General features: G+C 40.4%; 1 protein-coding gene across 3 annotated transcripts in view; it reads right to left on the bottom strand.

The window, feature by feature from the left end:
* Positions 1–17,021, bottom strand: part of LOC101845075 — a 119,298-nt gene that overhangs the window by 28,896 nt on the left and 73,381 nt on the right. For 2 of the 3 annotated variants that reach the window (XM_013079939.2, XM_013079940.2), the window contains 11 exons: positions 16,367–16,590; positions 14,680–14,937; positions 13,224–13,408; positions 12,698–12,956; positions 11,617–11,755; positions 11,031–11,244; positions 9,953–10,073; positions 9,356–9,553; positions 8,791–9,007; positions 7,459–7,554; positions 2,248–2,388 (listed from right to left, as the gene is read on the bottom strand). In XM_013079939.2, coding sequence (XP_012935393.1) covers positions 2,248–2,388; positions 7,459–7,554; positions 8,791–9,007; positions 9,356–9,553; positions 9,953–10,073; positions 11,031–11,244; positions 11,617–11,755; positions 12,698–12,956; positions 13,224–13,408; positions 14,680–14,937; positions 16,367–16,590 — 2,052 coding nt within the window. The remainder of the gene's footprint in view (positions 1–2,247; positions 2,389–7,458; positions 7,555–8,790; positions 9,008–9,355; positions 9,554–9,952; positions 10,074–11,030; positions 11,245–11,616; positions 11,756–12,697; positions 12,957–13,223; positions 13,409–14,679; positions 14,938–16,366; positions 16,591–17,021) is intronic. The other variant, XM_013079941.2, reaches the window with a different exon arrangement.

Below are 17,021 nucleotides of genomic sequence, written 5' to 3'. Positions count from 1 at the left end.
CTCTCTCTCTCTCTCTCTCTCTCTCTCTCTCTCTCTCTCTCTCTCTCTCTCCCTCTGACCACCCCCTTTTTGCAAATAGCCATGTACGCGCGCTATGTAAGCAAGCATGTGTACCTAAAAATACCTTAGTACCATACTGCATTTTATCTCTTAAACATGTAAACCTTTAAGAAAAAGCTTCAATCGACAAGAGTTGTATTTGCCCATAAACATAAAACGCATTATCAAAACATGTATTCAATAAAAGATGCACATTAAAATAAAAATAAGGTCTGGCAGTTTCCACACTGTCAATACATTAATGATTCGCTTCAGCCCGCATTACCTGCGTAGAATGTACGAATTTCTGGTAGATATCTAGATCCAATATACACACAAGAAAAAACAAACAAAAAATATTATAAATCCTATCTGAGATCTTTTCTCTTTCTCCAGGCCAGTCTAGTCCACCTTCTAAGCTCCGACTAGTTGTGAGAACACACCGTTTGTCTCACGCAGTAAGCTACACCCAGTACGTGGGCAATAATTCATTATGCATGCAGCCCCTGTGAATTGTTCACTTATACGACTCCCCAGCCTTTCAACTGTACTCGACTTATAAACCGGTTGGCACCGTGATATAAGCACGTTATTCTTCAAGGAGGTGTAGAATGTAGGCTACATGTTAAGTACCGCGCAATTCTATTGAGGGGGGGGGGGGGTCCAGACAAGTAGCCCTGTTACTGACAATAGGCTTTATGTTGGCCAATAATACGATTGAGTACAGCAAGAATAACTATGGTATTTCATTTTCAAAAGAGATTTAGTCAATCAGGTTCAGAAATTTCGAACTCTAGAATTTCTATTTAATGAGGGGAAAAGAAAAGCCCTGGTTTGTAATAGTTCTCACGGACCCACTCCCTTGAGTTGTGAAGGTTCAATGCATTCATAACACGGTGTAATGGTGGTATACTACACAAAGCATGGCTTTGTGAAAGACAAAGACAGGTAAAAGGATTTCTTCCTTCTTCGTTATATGCCAGGTCTGAAACAGACGCAGTCCATCATGGTCTGATACTCATTTACCCCTTTGAGATGCTCTACCCCCCCCCCTCCCAATTAAAAAAAAAATAACAACCCGCAAAAAAGCCAAAAAACGGGGACCACTATAAATATACCTATGACGTCATTGTGACAACTGGCTGAGCCTCTTTTTTACAAGGCTGGTGTCAACAACTGACCCTTGACAGTTGAGTCGTCATTGAGTCCCATTAGATACAACAACACGGTTCTCTTACCATACTAGACAAATGAATAGATGACGTCATGAACAGGTTTGCTTACCCTTTCTCACCTTCTGGGTCCCAAAGCAGCCCCCCCCTTTTTTTTCTCCTTTTTTTTCTCCAAAGCCGCTTCTCCTCCCAAATGAACTATAATAATAATGATCTATAGGTCCAATTGTGTTTATGTTCTAGTTAGATTTGATGCCATAATATTATTATTCGAGACAGATTTGTTATTTCGACGCCCCCCCCCCCCCCCCCGAGGGATTCGTGGGTTTAAATGTCTTTAACGCTTACTTTTTTTTCCTACCTGGATCTCTGTCGATAAACTAGAACAAAAAGAGGGCGGAACAGATGGTACAGAAATAACAGAGAAAAGACGCCACCCATACTCCGATAGCGTACGACACCATGCAAGGTCCCTTTTTGGGTATCGCTAGAATACACTTTCAGACTCCCCCTCCCCCTCCAACAAAAAATAAAGAAAAAACAAAAACCCAACAAAAAACAAACAAACAAACAAAAACAAAAACTCCTCAACTATAAAGCGCCTTTGCAACTCATAAGAATAATTGGAAAAAAGCAAAAAAGTAAATTACGGATTCCCACAATATAATTTGTTGTCCAACATGCACAAATCGGCATATACGTGGCCATCCAACCCACAACTTAAAAAAAAATTATAAAAAAAAGATGACTAAAGAAAGGTGACCGTCTCACACCAACATTTAGAAGGCGCAGACATAATACAGTTGCATACGCATAGAGTTATCTGTGTACGCCTATGTGCATACGTCATAAGCAAACACTTTACGAAAAAAAACCCCTCCTAATGTACACTCAGAAACATATATACTCCGACCCACACATACACACACACACACACACACACACACACACACACACACACACGCGCGCGCGCGCGCGCGCGCGCGCACGCACGCACGCACACACAGACACACACACACAGTTGTCAACAACTCACGTTTCTTCCAGACGACCAGGGCAGAGTGACCAGTGGCCTTCTCACACCAGACCTCGGTGGGCGCACACACCAGCCCTGTATAGTGGACGACAAGCTTGGGTCCAGGCTTGCAACCGGCGTAACGTTCGCCCGTGAACACGTCTGGGGGAGGAGCGGGAGCACACGTTTTAGTAGAGTTCGTCTTAGTAACAGTTTTACGGCATGTGCGACACAATTAAGTCATATAACTACCCAAGATCAGATTAGACACGTTACACATGAGTAACAAACACAAACAGAAGGAAGAAAAGAGACAAGAAGATGGATATTTGATAGGAAAGAAGGAGTAAACCGGACCAGAGCACCTGCAACCACCCACGAAGTTTTAGCAGTGTTTCAAATGAACACCCTCCGGGTCAGATCAGGTCATTTAGAAGACGGAGAGAGCTACATAGCCTAACTGTACAGTCAAAGAGAAAAAGAAGGGCGAATGAAGAAAACAAAAAAGCACCAATAATAAGGCTAATCCGTTTGACAGCAAAGCACCCGTCCACAATTAAAGTGAATGATAAATAAGGAGATATAAGAAAAGAAGAAAGAGTCCAATAATTTTGAAATCAGAGTACTTCGTACAACCATGGGAAAAATCGTGGGAGAAAAAGGGCTTATATAGGGCCTAAATTTAAAGGCGAGTGCAGTTCTGCAAAATAACTATCACAAAGCAGTTATTATAGAACTAGAACAAAACGCACACTTTCATATTGTGCACAACCATCAATTATGCAGTACGTATCGAATATATTGAATTTGATTATTAAAAAGGTGAGACTCTTGATATTATGGTGTCAACGAGAGAGCTCTTAAAATTTGTGAAAAACCTCAGTTCATTCGAGAGTTTCAATCCCCGTAGCCCGCTTTATAGGTGAATACCAGGGGTGCTTCGTCCATAGAGCACGGTCGTGCAGTGGCGCCCCAAAATGTTTAATGTTCTGTAACGTAAAACACCCACAATAATAAAATAAAAGAAGCTAGAAACAAACACTAGCCAAATATTATAATCAAAACAAGGTCCTCATTGGCGCCATAACTGTCATTTCTGTGTCTAGAGCGCCGTAAAACATCTACTATGCCATGCCAAAGTCCACGCGCTTTAGCTAAACATAATAGGATATTGAACAGTGTAACCTGACCTTTAAATCGCTCTTGGGGATAACCCAAGCGATGACAACACTCGTAGCGAGTTTGGCGGCCCATTAATATTAATAAGCCGGCACATCTCAAATGTGCTCCTGCCGTATAGTGCCGAAACATAGCCCACAGTATGCAGTCTAAAAATAAACGCAATAGACCAGACCGTGCGCTATTCTTTGCCAATATTATGGGAGCCCCGGAGCAATCCAGCAGAGTGCTCAAGTGAATTGTGATTGGTTCATTGTCTGTCTTGCCACTATGTTATGTGACTCTGTGACCGTGAACCAGAGGGAGGTGAAAGTGACCGTTCTACAAGTTGTGCCTTTGAATGGTTTTGTAATGGAGTAGTGAAAGTTATTGCTTAAGTGTTCAGTTCCAATAAAGGATGAACGAAATTGATGTTTAGCTAACAAACAAATTTTGTACTAGAAATTAAAGCGACAAGTAAAAAGAATGAACATAAAAGCACGAGGTCCTCCCTCACTAACCCAAATCTTAAAAATATACACCGTCTCGTTTAATACGCCCTTGACTATCTTCAGCATGCGATAGCTTAATTGTGCACGTCCACTTTTTAGCCCCACGAGCCGCCTCTGGTGAATACCCAAATAAAACTAACCTACTAACCGACAACTCAAACGAAAATGTGATGCGGTGCTAACATACGCGTATCGGGCAGTGAAATAACAAATAAATACCCCACCCCTTCCTAAAAACACCCCCCCCACACACAAAATTAAATAAAAAACAACAACAAAAGCAAAAGATACTATGATGACTGTATAAACAAATACAGGTGCAATCAGATAGACTGACAAGCAGAAAATAATAAATAATAATATACTTAATATGCCAAATGAGAATGAAACTATGTATATCACTTGTAACAGAAGCGCAGATATCAAAATGTCATCATTTTCATATTCTAAACAGAAAAAGGTGACAAGTTCTGATTGAACACAGTATTCAATCGCTCCAGGTCAAGAATATAATAATAATAATAGTAGGCCTATTGATTCGAATTACATGTACATGTATGCCACTTTTGAAAATACCTATAGACAGACGGTCACAGATTTTACGGCAATTAACAAAAAATAATAAAGGGGCAGATTTGAATAGTCTAAAGATCTTGAAATATCACTGGACTGTCCTAAAAATTTACATGAAGACACAAAGAAAGGAGCTTTAACTACTAAAAGCATAGTTAGAGCTTACTCGAAGGCGGCACAGTTGCGGGAACTACTCTTCATGTACACAGTGCTATACACAATACACGTACAGAAGCAAGCAGAGACGAACTAATCACATGCAGGACAAATTTTACATGTCTTGTCGTTTTCATTATTATAATACATGTGTCTATCAGTTCAAAATTCAAAAGTTTGACTGCCCAGCTCAAGAACCTTTTCAATACAACGTGGTGTTGTAGTCTCAGTCTAAACACGTTGGATCGCTGGGTCAAAAACTTTTTGACTCTTGAATATCAAGATGCTTTTTTGGTTAACGAAATAGAATATACTTTACATTATTTTTTCTGAAAGAAACATATTTGTAATTGAGAAGAGTCTCGCGGGGCCAAATCATATTATAAGATGTCACAGCTTGTAAGCTAGTAGATGAAACACCAGACATTTAGGCATCCCCTAGTAAGACCGAGCTGGTAATTGCACCCCCTCCCCGACCAACCCATAAAGACAATCAAAATTGCTCAGTATACCCTAAGGAAGAGAGTGAGTACAGATTGTTATCCACTATGCTTCCTAAGGACAAAGAGTTGGAACTGATTCTGTTGAGCATAACATCAAACCCAACGATCTCAGGTCTGCCTAGGCTTCCTTATAAAAAAAAAAAACCCTCAACAAAACAAACCAAAACACTTTGTGGGAGAAAACGGGCGTTACTCAATCTCAATGCTGGAGTGTTTTAGCAGCCAATTTCTGACACAAGTGACAGCCAGAGGGCTGAAAATTGTACGAAAGCAACCTGTCTAAAAAAGTTGACTTCCATCCTCAATATCAAAAAATTTTACTAGCAAAGAATCTTTCATTCATTTGCTCTCAAAATGAAAACTTGAGATGAAATAGACATTTCGTTGGGAGAAAGTGTGTTGACAAATTTGATGCTCCACGAATTTTTCTAGCATTAAAGCATTTTGAAATGAAAGACTACATGTTACAAAATCCTTGATAACACATGGTAAATGTGCATAAAGATATGAGAAATGTGGGTCAAGCAAGTCAAATTTTAAAACACAAAAGTGGCGGAAATGGAAGAAAATAATATATGGGAAAAAAGAAAGCTTTTTTTTGGGCTGTTGTAATTTTTTTTCTTTTTTTTTTCTAAAGATGAAATGAGTAGACTGTTTTTCTTCTGTGTACAATTGAAAAAAAAAATAACACTTAGAAACTGCTGAACATTATTACAATACACATGCTACAACAAGCATGCATGCAGAGGGAGACTAGAAAACAAAGACAAAAGACAGAGCAATAATATAATGTGTATCTGACTATCTACCCTAAATACAAAACAAGAATACACAAAAACTAATCAAAATATAAACATCATGTGTTCTTGCTCTTTTCTATAATAAGAATGTGACTGTAATGCGGTGTTCATACATAGGCCTACAAGGGTAGAGTCGACGAGTAATTCCCGATAAGATAATGCCTAATTCGCGTTTAATCGTAACGAGTATCTGGCCATGACTGTTGACATTATTGTGTCGGTGAGCACTCGAGGAGGCGCTCGCCGAGCAATAATATATAGAACGGCGAGCATCTCGCCGTGCCGAGCAATTAGTTTGAATCCTGGCCGCTTGCAGAGCCAAGAAACGTAGCGGCCGAGTACAATTTCATACGCCGACAAACTCACCGACCATGCTGACCATCTTGCCGACCCGTCGCCGAGCAAGTCGGCGTGCAATTAATGTTATAATATATAAAGAGGGGGGCAAAATGTTTGTCCATTCCTTCAACATGTCTCATGTGACACAGACGATGGATGTGTACTTCATGCATACATATGGTGCCCTTGTTGCTGTGCTTGTGCAAGAAGAAGAAGAGGAGGAAGAGGAGGAGGAGGACCTTTTGGATTAGACCCATGCTCATAAGGAGACCCCTGTATGGACAGTTTGAGAAGCAGATGACTGAACTGTAAGTTGAAGATGTGGTATCCTTCAGGAACTTCCTCAGAGTTTCTTCAGAGTTTTTCCAATATAATTGCAGAAGGTGGAGAATCACCAGCAGCAGCCCTCCGCATAGACTTCTTCGGAGGCATAGTCACGTTAGTAGATTGCCGATTTGTAGATAATGGCAGGGACAGTGTGCTGTCAGTTTATATGGTAGGGGCGCGACGGTCGCCGTGTCCCGGCACATGCTCGTCGTGTCAACTTTTGCACTTCGTGCTTGAGTAACTAGAGACTCTTCGTGCAAGATTTTTACACGGCAAGCAATAGTTTAACCCGCAGAGTATGAAATTTAACACGGCTACCACTCAGATTTCGTCGGCGTGTCACTGTTACTCGGCAGCGTATGCGACTTCGGACGCCGAGCTATTTCTGACACTCATAGAGTCCTCCCCGAGTTTTCCCTGAGCGAGTTATTGACTCGGCGACTCATTTTCGGCGACTCATTTTTCGCTCGGCGAAAATTTTAAGCATGTTTGAAAATTTCGGCAAGCTTCCCGTGTAATAATTTCACACAGCAAGCATGAAATATCACTCGGGGAGAGAGGCCGATTTCTCGGCCAAATGTATCCAGAGTAGCCCCGACCTGCTGGACTTAGACATTTCGTCTTACTCGGCTTCATTACTCCTGTACGTGTGAACACCGCATTAGTCAAAACGATGAAATCATGATACAAGGGCTTTCTTGAATAATAAATAAGGTGTAGATACATTGTATATAAATACATTCTAAGGAAGCTGGCCTTTGTGGCTTCACTATGATTCAAAGCCATGCAACAGAAAATACATTGAAAAGTTTGTTAATTTAATAGCGACTGAGAAATTTTAGCTGCATGATAGGTAAGTGTTACCCTGAAGGGCCTGAGGGCAATCTCTGCTTGATATTTCTTTGGTGAATGTGATTAACCGAGGTTTGGCTCGTGGGGAGCGGTGAGACACTGGTGATGCTTGAAGGTGAACAGTGAAGGGAAGTCAGTTTTAATGACAGGCTATTCCATGGTAACTGACGAGGCATTTGGACTATACTTTCTTACAATGATAACACTGTAATTCAATGTCAATTAATTTATTTCAACTTTAAATGATCAGAACATTAGAAAGACATATTAAGAATCATTATATTAAATGCAGGTATTTGTTCTGTCCATCAGTTACCAAAACAAAACATGTCACAGAAGTTGCATAAAGTACTTTTTCTCTCTTCAAATGACTACATTTAATATGATTCTTAATAGGTCTTTCAAATTTTCTGATCACTTAAAGCTAAAGTAAATTAATTGACACTGAAATACAGTGTTATCATCGTAAGAAAGTAGTCCAAATGTCCCGTCAGTTACCATGGAATAGCCCCGGCACAGTACTGTACATGCAGGTGAACAGTCAGTGGGAGTCAATTCATAATTTAATACAGGAGTTGTAAACGAACACTAGTGTCAAGTTCATATTATATATTAGAAGAGCAATGAAATTTAATCAGTTGATTCGACACAGCAGACAAAAGTGAACAGTCAAGTCAGGTCTAGATGACATAATAGGAGAGACTGTCAGTTTATATGATACTATAGTAAAGAGGGGAAACAGTGAAGCTAAGTTAGTTCATCTGACACGGTACACGCTGTCTGAATTATACAAAATACAGGGATGTCATCATAGCCTTGTTCACATTCTGTACTGGCCCTTTTGTTATTCTAGGAAAGAATTACAAGCAGTGCACCTTTAAAAATCACTATTTGTAAATGGTTCCAATCTCACAGTAAAGGAAAACCAAATAAATGAGAAATAAATTCCAATTGTGTCTATTCAGTCAACTTCTACACATTGAAATAAAAAGTCTGGTATTTCAAATTTATAAAAAATTGGAAACCAGCAACTAAGGTGTCTTATATATATACATGTATATAGTCTTTGACTTGCATGCAAAGGACATAATTTCTATCCCTCATGGAGAAATGTATCTTATCGAGTATGTTTGTCATTTTGCTAGATTACAGCATCCAACCCAGCTTAGGTTGGCCTTGAAAGAAAGTCTAAGTTGTCAGCCTTCAAAATTATATTAATTACACCCATAGGGTGTAAAACATTTGCATTCATTTCAAGCAATAAGGCACTGGGAAGCTTACATCAATGAATAATATAACATGAATAAAATTACTAAACATGCACAGAAAGAAAAGCGTACTAACCAGTCACTCTGTCCTCTGGGTGCGACGATCCCCCAATACCAGAATCTTTGTCCCCATCCGTGGACTTTCTGTCAGATTTGCCGACAGGATGCTCAGTCAGGGCTATCAGCTGGAGCTCAATCTTCTCGCCCAAGGTCACATCTCGAATGCGCAAACTGTTCACATCCGGAGGGATGATGGAGCCGTAAAGCTTTCCATTCTTCAGCATTTGGTAACCCTAGAACATACAGATGACCATATGAGATAAGCTGCTGTGTAGTCACAAATTTGTTTGCAGATTACAAAAGTTTTGATATTGTCCCATGGAACCCTATTATACTCATTCACATTCACAAATCAAAACAGATCACGGGGTAACAGATTTCACAAAAAAGCACATTTCTTTGCATTGTATTGAACTGGGGGAACTATTGACAATAACTAAGTCGACTTTTCAAATGAACCGGAGGGTAAATGTTTTTAATCTTGTGACAATAAACAGCAACAGTAACTTTATGATCATTACTTGGTTAAAAAGTATAATATGTGTTTATCCAATATGTGTGAACCAAAAAGAGCATCTTACCGAGATGTAGGCATCTCCACACTGCTGAGGCACTTGCCAGGTAACGTCAATTCCGTCAGGGTGAAGGCCTTCTAGGCGCAGCTTGGGGGACTTGGGTGCAGCAGGGGCCATAACTGGTACAATGTTGGACATCGGGCTCTCGCTCAGACAGTAGATGTGCTGAGACTGAGGGTCGATGCGACGCTCACCAGCAACGGTCTGAGGGAACAAAACAAGTAACTAGTGTCAAGCACTTTGGTAGAGAAACTGTGATAACAATAATCAGAACAGTAGGCCTATGCATCCACTGAAAGAAATAAGTCAACTCTGTGTGTTCTATAATCAATGATAAAGTTGATCTGCAGTTCTTCAAAAGAAATCATACGTCAACATGAACTATAAATAGCATAAAAGTACTGTGAGCTAACTTTTGTGCCTTCTCTCATCATCTGAATAAAAAGAAAATACTTTTTCTTGCAAGTTGAACAATTTCAAGAAACAGATATACTATTAAAATATAACACTACCAAAGTGTTTACAAATTCCACCATTCCACCCCCCCCCCCTATCTTCTTTTCCCTGTCTACCCCCACCAGCAGCCCACTCACTGTGACTTACCTTGACTGAAACATCATAGCTCTGCTCTGGTGACAGGTCAGTCAGGAAGAACTGGTAGCCTTGACTGTCGCTCATCTTATTGGCCTTGACCTCGCCATGCCACTTGCCATCAATGAAAATGCTGCAAAAGACATATAAATTCTTTTATACATGAGAAATCTGAATCTTGATATCTGATACTAAAGGGGGACAATTTTTTTTTCCTCTGGGACGTGAAGTGTGGGGTTAACAGATTCTAAACCGGAATCTGTCCTAAACAAAGAGGTAATGGTGGCAGATAAAACAAGTTTCCTTTGCTTGCTGGATCCAATAAAAGTTAGTCTGACATAATATAATCAAATGCATAATCACTGTAGTGGTCACAGAATCATATGACACACATACAACTACAGATCACAACAAAATCTATAGTAGGAATACAAAAACATTTTGATAAAATGGGTTACTTCCCATTCGAACCTTCAGGTTTTATGCAATGTGAGAAGAATCTTCCCTTAGAGCTGCAAAATGTTTTCTCACAAAATGTGCTGGGAACCAGTGATTTTATACTGATACAATTAAGTTTTTTTCCTTTAACTGATTCAGCCTGCAGCGCCGCTCACAGTGGCTGACTGTCTCCTACGTTCTGATGCAAAACCACTCAGACCGGCTCCTTTACATTGCTCCTTTTCTTCCCATCACTTTTCTCTTTTCTTTTTGTGCTTACCACTTTCATTTCAACCATTTTTTTCTTGAGTCATTGAAAAGTATTTTTTATTCTGCACATTCCTACATGTCACACACAGGGTTTCATCATATTCAAATATTTCTTTATCAACTTTTTGTGAGACCACATGTGAGGTCATGAAGCGGTCCCAAACTATTTGTGTCCAGAGTCAAAATTATCTGTAGGCTGAATCAGTCAACAGGATACACATCATAAACCAAACAAACAATTTTCAAAATTTTTCCTTTCTGTATACAACATCTTTTGTCACAAAGCCCTTTATATCAAACAGGTAGTTGTGGAAGTTCTTAACAATTACAATTTAATGCTTACAATTAAAGGTTCCTAATAATCACAAGTGTTGTACTGTACCTGTAGAATGTGACTGCCTCATCATTGGATGAGTAAGTATGACCTGTTGGCTTGTTCCATGCCATGAGGACACAGCCTCGCTTGTACGAGGGTTGCTGCGATATGGATGGTGCAGGCGGTCGGAGCGGGCAACTGATGTGTAAAGTTTGGGATGGCTCGCTCTCCTGGTCAGCAAACTCAGACACTGCCACCACATAAACACTGAGCGTCTTGCCTAGAAAGAAAAAAGTTTTGCAAAGTGAAGTAACAGTTATTCTTTCATAGAATAGGTTGGGAAAGCTATTTTGGAGCTTTATTCTTTTATGACAAACAAAAATCATACTCTCATAGAGATAACATTTCCACCAGCATTTATAGGTTGTCAAAAGATTTGAGAAAAGTTAGAAATGATAAGGATAAAGTAAGGCTGTTTATAGGTTGGTCGGCTGGAGGTGTCATATCTGCCTCTGGGGTCTCTGAGGTTGACATGCAATAATCTGTCATTCATTTCAGTTTAGATTATTCAGTCATATGTTCCTGGATATTTTGAAAAACAAAACTAGTCCCTATTGGGATACAATAAGGATTTCCAGCTTGGTCAACTCACCAGGCACGAGGTTGTTGATGACCATTTGCCGAATATCCGGGCTACGTCGGCCGCCCAGAGGCTTCCTATCCACATAGATCTGGTAACCCTTCAGCTTCATGCCGTTCTCCATCACAGGCTCTTCCCACTCCAAACATGCCTGGGGACAGACAGGGAACACTTCACAGAGTCAGAGATGGATAGGTCACCAGCTGGAGTAGCTCTCAGATGTCAAATCTTGGGGTGTCCTTTTGTCCACGATTAATTGCAATTCATAACGAAGAGGTATTTTTCAGATATGAGGAAGCTAACAGGTTTGAAGGAAGAATAAAAAAGCTTCCAGTGTCCTCTCATAGAGTTCTTTGTTGATTTTCTAACATGGTTGCAGCAGTCAGAACTATGCACATAGAACAAGCAACAGATATTAGAAACAACACTTGCAAAGAAACCAAAGAGTAGCCTCTGCTGCTCAGCCAATACTTAAGACAGCTAAAAATCAAAATTACAACGTCCTTTGTCATCTCTTTTTTAAAAAACCCATAAAAAGCAACAAGAATTATGAAAATTTCTTATCATCTCAATATGATTAAGGAGCAGTTGTTTTTGAGATGTAGTTGAGGCAAGTCTCTACATAAACAGTTACATTTACAACAGGCAAGGAATAGTTTGGGAATATATTTCAGAAAATAGAATAAAAGTAGAAGGAGATGAACCCACCAAAGCACCCATCAACTACCCACCTGTGAGAGGTAGAATAAGGCTCCTCAGTGAAATTTATCATGAAGAACATGTCTTTAAATATATGCAAAAAAAAACAACAACACTAGAAAAGTATAACTTTTACAAATCCCCTCCATCCACCCCCCCCCACCCCCAAAGCTTAAACATCAAGAGTTGGGCAACGTGTACTTGAACTTACATTACAATAAAATACAGAGCAAAATGTTGATATTGATTCAAAGAAAATCCTGAGATCATGAACTGACACAAAAAACCCAACTGGCCGTGGAATGCCTGTATCTCTCCCATTATACTGCTGTATCAACAACAAAAGACAAAAAATGGGGGTAACCTCAAACAGAAAAACTACGACACAACTGACCTGGTAAGCATCAACACGCATGACACGTAGGACAGGAGACTTGGGTGGGCCCATGGTGGTGTAGTAGAGGACAGCTGATGTGGTTTGAATCTCACAGGGTTTCTTCCCTTGGATCATGGAATAGTTTGCAATGACGTAGATACGGTACGTGTTGCCAGAGTGGAGTCCATTGATAAGACACTGCTGTCCATTCTGGACATTCCAGCAGTGCTGAACACCACGGACTTGTTTGCCTTTTTCAACCAAGTTGCATTCAAAACTGAAATATGGCAAAATTTCCCAATCATAATGGATAGAAAAAACAGTAGTGGAAGGTGACAGCTCTTGATATCTTATTGGCAACACTCATGACAAAGGAAAGTGCCTGTCACAAGATCACTGGCTCACTGTAAAGGATGGAAATTTTGAGCCGTTTACAAACATGTGAAATAACCTAAACTGTTCCAAAACAAATGTATAATTCAAACTCAAACAAATAAAAACTTCCCTGAAGACTTTAAATGGAAATGCATCAGTTACTACTCACCTGATGTCACTGTTGATGCTGCTGTCAAACTTTGTACCAACAGCATTGACCACAAACATCAGCGGTTTGTACTGAGGCCCAATCTTGTCCGTGAGTTCCCAGTTGACCTGCACACTGTGGCGTCCTTGAGACATGACCATGATAGAGGGTGCAGGCAGAAGGCCATCCGAGTCTCCCGGAATCACCTATCAAGATCACGAAAAAAAACCCCCTGAATGTGAGGGAAAAATTACCCCCCCCCCCCAGCCCAATCAATCCTATGAGGGGGTAAAATAGCAGCAGAAAAATTTTAATCCCAGTTAAGGTCTCAAACCACAGCCCACCAAACTCGAGGGGATGGCAAAAGCCAGAAGAGTTGCAGCATTCTGGAGTAGATAGAAAGGTGACACGGGAGGGTATGTTCTCACTAGAAATTTGTTGTGCTGTGCACTAATGCTTTAAAAATGTTGGTGTTTTTAAACCTTCATTGACAAAAGTTATATTATTTAAGGGACAGATTTGGACTTTGTATATCAGGGCCAACACAGGCTGAGAAGGATACAACGTCCTGGTAGAAAGACTAATATATTCAATAAAAATGTCCTTCACACATGAATCAAACTCGGGACTCCTGCATGTCACAACAAAGAGCCCATCCAAAATATGTTTGACTTCACATGCACGTAAGATGTGCATATATGCGTATCAGTTGTGGCAAAATTACGACAAGTGAAAAGCCAATATAAATAAAAAGTATAAGAAGCCCACAATGTACATGCATATAACCACATGCTGATACATTAACTCCCCTGATCACAGCAATAGAAAACCCCAACTACTATAACCTTGAAAATACATAAAATCTCTTGATAAGTCTGGCTCCGAGGAATAATAATTAAGAGGGGGCCACTATGCACACCCACACGCCACTCCCCCTTTGATGTGCAATACACATACAGTGGGATGTGTGTGTCTGTGAGCAACTAGTTTGTTGTAACATGTATTGGTGCTCAAGCAAATAGTTGACCACTTCTCTCAGGGCTATGCTTTGATCACAGGAATTTGATCACACTTTCATCTGAGAAGATCAGCATCACACATTTGGTGAGGAATATCTTAATCTTTATCTCCGGCAAGCCGCTCACAGCGGCTCGCGGTCAGAACCACTGTGCCGGTGAGCCGCTGTCACATTTCTTTATGACGACTTTGACATCAAATTACTTTTGGAAATCGCTGAAAACAGGTCTCTTTTATCAGGATTTCATAAGTCAGACGCAGAACTATCAAAACAGGTTCACTTATTTTGATTTAATGACTAATTTAGTGACGTTTTCGTCATTTTTAGATTTAGTACCAAAAAAAGGCCCTGGCACATTGGGTTTACCCCTTTTGGAGACAAAGATTTAACTTGAGGAAACTGCAAACTCAAGTTAACGATTCATGCATACACAAAATCCACTAACACACACTGACGCACCTCTCCTTCTCCCACACGCATCATTGTGGTTTTCTCTGTAGACACAGCCAGCTTGGTCTTCTCCGCAATATCCCCAGTGGCTTTCATCTCACGTCCTGTCTTGTCCAGAGCAACAGTCTTCTGCACTTCGATGATGGCCATGCCGCTGCCTTGGAGAGGCTGGCTGTGACCACCAGTGTCGTCAGTATCTCTGGCAGAGCCCAGGAGGGCCACACGCTCCGCTTTCTCTTCCTCAAAGTCTTGCCTCTCGTAGGAAACCTGGAGGACACACAGAGTGTTTTAGTTTAGTTTTAGAAAGGTTTTACAGCACTTGCAACAGCATAAGGTCATATGAGCGCTAAGGGGTGGACGCCAACAGAAAAGTCCAAATGAGGAATCAGGCTTAGTCTGCTCACCTCTCTACACAAAATCTGCTTCGACTATCAAGGCACCCTGGAAATAGCAGTTCACAAGAGAGTGACAAACATACAAAATAAGTAGAGGAAAAATTACGATAGTAAGGATGGGGAAAGAAAAAGCAGCAATTCCCCCTATGTTGTTCCAGCACAGTATGAGCATGGCACTGATAAATCAACCCATTTACAATTCTACTGTACATAAGAACATGTTAATATCCCCCCTTTGGGAATGGCCTAAAAACAACTTCAGTCTGTAGCACAGCCCTGGTTAGGGGGGGAGGGGCAGAGTGCTGTTTTTGTTGAGTCTTATTTTACTGCAGTCAGGCAATGCTTATCAATTAAACAGCAGATGCTAGTAATTCTGTCTTAGTTAAAGATGTGGGAGAAAGAGGTTAAATCAGCACCTAGACATAGATGGCTGTTGCCTCTATAAATAAGTTACTGATGGTCAGGTCAGGTCAGGTCAACATGTGGGCCAGCGTGATAATAGTTACATTGCCAGAAAATGCTTATACATGTACAACTGACAGTGTGGCTACTGTTAAGACAACAGTGTATACAAGAGTGTGATAATAGTTACATTGCCAGAAAATGCTTATACATGTACAACTGACAGTGTGGCTACTGTTCAGACAACAGTGTATACAAGAGTGTGATAATAGTTACATTGCCAGAAAATGCTTATACATGTACAACTGACAGTGTGGCTACTGTTGATACAACAGTGTGTACAACAGTGTGATAAATGTGAAATGATATCACGTTATCTTGGACCACTTATTAATACCATAAAATGCCTCATGGGGGCATGAAGAAGTAAGCAACCGATAGGAAACAAAAGCGACCCACTTGAAGTAGCCTAAAAACACAAATTCATGTGAAGAACATAACACCTTTTATGTACTTTCCATAAAAAAGCGTGTTATACATGAATTCAGTTTTTGAAAAGAAATCTGTTTGGAAGAATGAACATCAACATCGGAGGTTTGGGGCTCTTGAACAGTGGAAAAAAGGCTGAGTTAGACAGGGCATCTCAGCAGAAAGATAGGGACACTCGATTACAAAAAACAAACTTGGAGAATTTAAAAGACTTCTTTTGTGTGCAAAGCAAAAACCTTAACAATTAATTAAGCCAGAGTTGGAGAAAAATGGATGGATGTAAAAAAAAAAAAAGAACATATATACTCGTACAATTGTACATATATATGACAATTAATCGCAGGCCAGGACTTCGTGAAATAAAAATATTTTGAAACATTTCAGAATCAGACCAGGTTGCAAATTCTCACCTGGGACTGCTTGGTATCCGTTGTCTGATTGCGGCTTGCATCCAGGATGACCGCATGTTTCCCTGCGCGGCCTGTGCCAACATCGCTATCAGCTTCTGAGTCCGAGGACTCCTGTAGCTTAGCCTGAGCCACTGGTGCCTCCACCTCTCTGGGCGTGGTCTTAGTGAAGAAGTTAGAGCCACCGGGAAGGGCGCTCGGGGCACGTCTCTGGACTTCATTGGTCTCTGTGGACGCACAATACATATACGTCTTGTAGAGTAGTAGGGATGGGTGAACGAATGAATGAATGAATGAATGAATGAATGAATAAATGAAAGAATGAATGAAGGAATGAATGAATGAATGAATGGATTAATAAGTTACGAAATGAATGAATGAGTTATGGAATGAATGAATGAATTAATGAGAAGAAGGGCAGATACGGATCTCTGGGGGGATAATGTATGTAGTTGCATTTGGCATGGATGTACAACTGGTACAAAGACACATTCTCTCTCTCTCTTTCTCTCTCTCTCTCTCCCTCTATCTCTCTTTCTCTCTCTCTCTCTCTCTCTCACACACACACACACACACACACACAAACACACACACACACACACACACACACAAATACAGACACATATATACACACACAAGTACAAAATGTACTTTGAAA

This window comes from Aplysia californica, unplaced genomic scaffold, assembly GCF_000002075.1.
Source record: "Aplysia californica isolate F4 #8 unplaced genomic scaffold, AplCal3.0 scaffold00068, whole genome shotgun sequence".
NCBI classification, from domain to species: Eukaryota; Metazoa; Mollusca; class Gastropoda; order Aplysiida; family Aplysiidae; genus Aplysia; species Aplysia californica.
The sequence above is the reverse complement of the archived record's forward strand: the minus strand, read 5'-3'. Positions and strand labels throughout refer to the sequence as shown.